Genomic DNA, 3561 nt, shown 5'->3' with positions numbered 1-3561 from the left:
ACCACTGTCAGACTATGTTAGGCCTGTAACGAGAAAAGACAACATTTCTCCTGTCTTCTGTCGAAACACTGTACAAAAGTAACACAAACACCATTTCAGAGGAGATGACAGGCGTGTCTGTGTGGACGAGACTGACGAAACATCAAAGAACACTGGTAATGTCCTTGAAGACACCACACGGTAATTAATTGGGATGTTGGAAAGCATGCCAGTGATCCTCAAGTTCACTCCTCTTCTTTTTTATTCCATTTCTCAGGCTACAATCCCAATCCCGATGTAGGAGCAACAAAAATAATATCCCAAAGCATAACCATGACGTCTTGAAAGGCAACGCACTGACTGAAATTGAAATCCTTTATGGTTTGGCCAGGTCTAAACGTAGACACTGTTACCTCTCGCTGCGTATTTCACTGCTTCATTTCAAGTCAATGTCTCCTCGTCCTGGAAATATGGGTGTTCTATGGCATTCAGGGCAGATATTCGTTTCAGTGGGTCAAAGGTCAGCATTTTCTGTGGAAGAACACAAGGATATTAGAGCTGTGTCAGGTCTTGAAGGAACAGTTATGGATATAGGAATACTTCTATGCACCGTTTTGCAGAGAGTTAGGCAACTGGGTTGTTACCACTCTACCTATTTATTAGATAAGCATAAAGACTACATACAATAAAAACAGACAGACAGTCTGGCTCTGTTCAAAGTTAACATATGAAGCTCGCTCATTAAGACATTATCTCATCTGTGTTATCTATTTAAAATATAAGAGAAAAGACAGTACGCCGTTTACGTAGGGTTATGTGCCTGACTGTCATTTCACCAGGACCAGTTGCTAGGCAACGGGCAAGAAGTGTACAAAGTTATTGGTCAAAAAAGGAAAACAAAAAGGTGAGGGGAAAGTCACAAAAAATAAGACTTAAGATTTCTATTTTCTGGTTATTATGATTTAGATATTTAAATTTGGTTATTTCAATAAATTCTTGCCCAAAATGTTTCTTACTGTATTTTGCACTTAAACCTTAAAAGGCAGTATAAAATATACAGTCTACTTTAAAAAGGTATTGTTACGTCACTAGTTCAATCCCCAAAAAAGCTACATTTACTGCACATTTCTTTTTTTAGATATTTTGGTTAAAAAAATACTTACCAATTAGAAAAGTTTTACTAGCACTTTAAATTATAATGCGGAAAGAATACTTGGATTTAAAACAGGACTGCTGTAAGTTGTTAGACTGGTTAAGCCCCGCCTACTCCGCCAGCAATTTGATTTCACCCTGCAGCTTGGCTCAGGAAACGTGCACGTTCAATCCTCCTGCTTCAGTTGACAATTTTGCAAAAACCAATCACAAACTGGCTTATCTACCTGGCCCGCTATTGGTGGGTTTAACACAATGAAGCGACCAAGCAGCTTCTTTTTTTTTTTTTTTTGGTTGAAGGATGACCTATTTGCATACAGAGTTATTTCAACGGTGCCCATTGATCATGCCTCTTGTGCAGAGAGAATACAGAGCAGACTCCCCAGACCAATGCTCAATCTCAGATCTATTGAGCTTGGCTAGGTCTGGTGATAGCCAGACCAATAAGTTGTGCTCTCTCCTCTAGTTTAACCAGCTGGAGAAGTAAATAGTCATGAGGATTTTACCAGTGAAGTTATTGTGACTTATGTAGCAGACTATGAGCAAAGGTCATTCTTCTTGAGTTTGAGGTTACTGATCTTGTTGCTGGAAATTAATCACTTACCAGTCAAGATGAACTGACACTTTGATTTTTAAGTCATGCTGAAGTCTTACCAGCAATAGTTGGCCCCCCTGCTCATCTATCTCTGGAACAATGTCAGTGATTGGGCGAGGTAAGAGAGGGGGGAAGTGTTTTCTTGACAGTGTAACATCAGTTGGCCACTCGTCCTCTAGTGGCAAGCCGATAACTCTGAAATGACATCAAATTCCCAATGCATTACAGGTACAATATGAATCTTTTGGTAAGGTAAATGGGATGTAAGCTGTGTTACTCACTCAAAAATTTTCCCAAGTTGGTCCACTTCTGATTCCCCACAGAACAAAGGTCTGACAGACAGAAGGTTTGTACAGAAGTTAATAGATTGAAGCAGCATTTTATTAGTTCACGTCTTTGCACATCCTGTTTGTGCAGGAGGCACACAATAATATGATGTCCTTTAGACAGATTAAAAGTTTGCCATGAAGTTAAATGATACTGTTTGTATAGGTTTGCAACATATCAACTTGCAACCCCCAACCAACTTGTTCATAATACTATGTAAACTTTAATCATCACCATCGTTATACTTTTCACAAGGCAATTATTTTAAGGCATGAATCTCTTCTCTCTACAAAAATAGACTGCTGTCTTCGTACAATGTGTGATTTGTGCCACTAGATGAAGCTAACATGTATGTGTGTGTGTGTGTGTGTGTGTGTGTGTGTGTCAGTGCACTGGTTCTCAGCTGATCTGGGAGAGACTAGTTGCAAACCAGACTGATGAGTGTTAAAAAGCTTTAGTTACATTATGACTTTTGCTTGCAGAAACGGTTTGTGGACATGCTACCACCAATAACGTTTGGTTGTGTTGAAGCAGGTTAAAGTCTGTGAGCCGGCAGTGGGTTTAAATCAGCATTCATGATGCTGATGACACTTTCCATGACTGCAAGATGTAAAGTACAACTACAGTGTCTGTCAGAGTAAAACATATACTGTAGTATATGTAGTAAAACATATGTATGTGCTGAAACATAATGAGGTTGGAAGAACCCCAGCTGTTTTTTACAAATTCACCTCACGACAGTCTGAGGCTCCAGACCACATTTCCCCAGAGCCACAGATAACCTTGTAATGTGATCCATTTAAAGATCAAAATTGGAAACCTCAGCAAACTCGTCAAGGTTGCTCTGAAACTGACACACAAACGTATGTTAAGTTTGAGTTCAAATCTGGAGGCACACCACCAGCTAATGAGTGTACCTTAATGTAGCTAATGGCAACTCTATCCTACTTATAAATTTATCTGCAGTATCCTTTCTGGATTAGAAAAAAAAAACATTGCCAGTGAAAATAATCCATGCAGCAGTTTCCTCCAAAATGTGTTTTTAAAGTACATTAGTAGTATATACCTACAGTATACAAAATGAAAATGTTTGTAGGAGACATGGATTCAAACTCTTAGCTAGCCTGAGGTGTTTAACGACAAACTTTAGGCACAAACCTCCACATTGCCAAAGTACTGTCAGGATATTTAATCACATTTCTGCTACTTGGTAAATTAATCAGATCAATACCATAATTTGTTGCTTTGTGTTCAATGTTTTTGATATTCTGATTGTACAGCACTTTTCTCAACTGTTGTTTTTAAATGTGCTCTAAATACATTTGATTGGATGGCTAGAATGATCAAACACACCGTTTCTTTGCACAGGCATTTGGATCAAAACAAAAATCTAACTAATTTAAAAAAAAAGAAATAAATAAAAAGGACTGGCACCACACACACACACACACACACACACACACACACACACACACACACACACACACACACACACACACACACACACA

The 3561-nt window shown here is 38.7% G+C and overlaps 1 protein-coding gene across 1 annotated transcript in view; it reads right to left on the bottom strand.

Moving 5' to 3' along the window:
* Positions 1 to 272: 272 nt before the first annotated feature.
* Positions 273 to 3561, bottom strand: part of cdk4 (cyclin-dependent kinase 4) — a 12357-nt gene continuing 9068 nt past the window's right edge. Inside the window, exons 6-8 of the mRNA XM_034868666.1 lie at positions 2008 to 2058; positions 1786 to 1921; positions 273 to 510 (exon numbers count right to left, since the gene is read on the bottom strand). Of these exons, the coding sequence (XP_034724557.1) occupies positions 421 to 510; positions 1786 to 1921; positions 2008 to 2058 (277 nt within the window). The 3' untranslated portion in view covers positions 273 to 420. The remainder of the gene's footprint in view (positions 511 to 1785; positions 1922 to 2007; positions 2059 to 3561) is intronic.

The sequence above is a fragment of the Etheostoma cragini genome, chromosome 4 (genome assembly GCF_013103735.1).
Source record: "Etheostoma cragini isolate CJK2018 chromosome 4, CSU_Ecrag_1.0, whole genome shotgun sequence".
NCBI classification, from domain to species: Eukaryota; Metazoa; Chordata; class Actinopteri; order Perciformes; family Percidae; genus Etheostoma; species Etheostoma cragini.
This window is presented reverse-complemented; position numbering and strand designations above follow the sequence as displayed.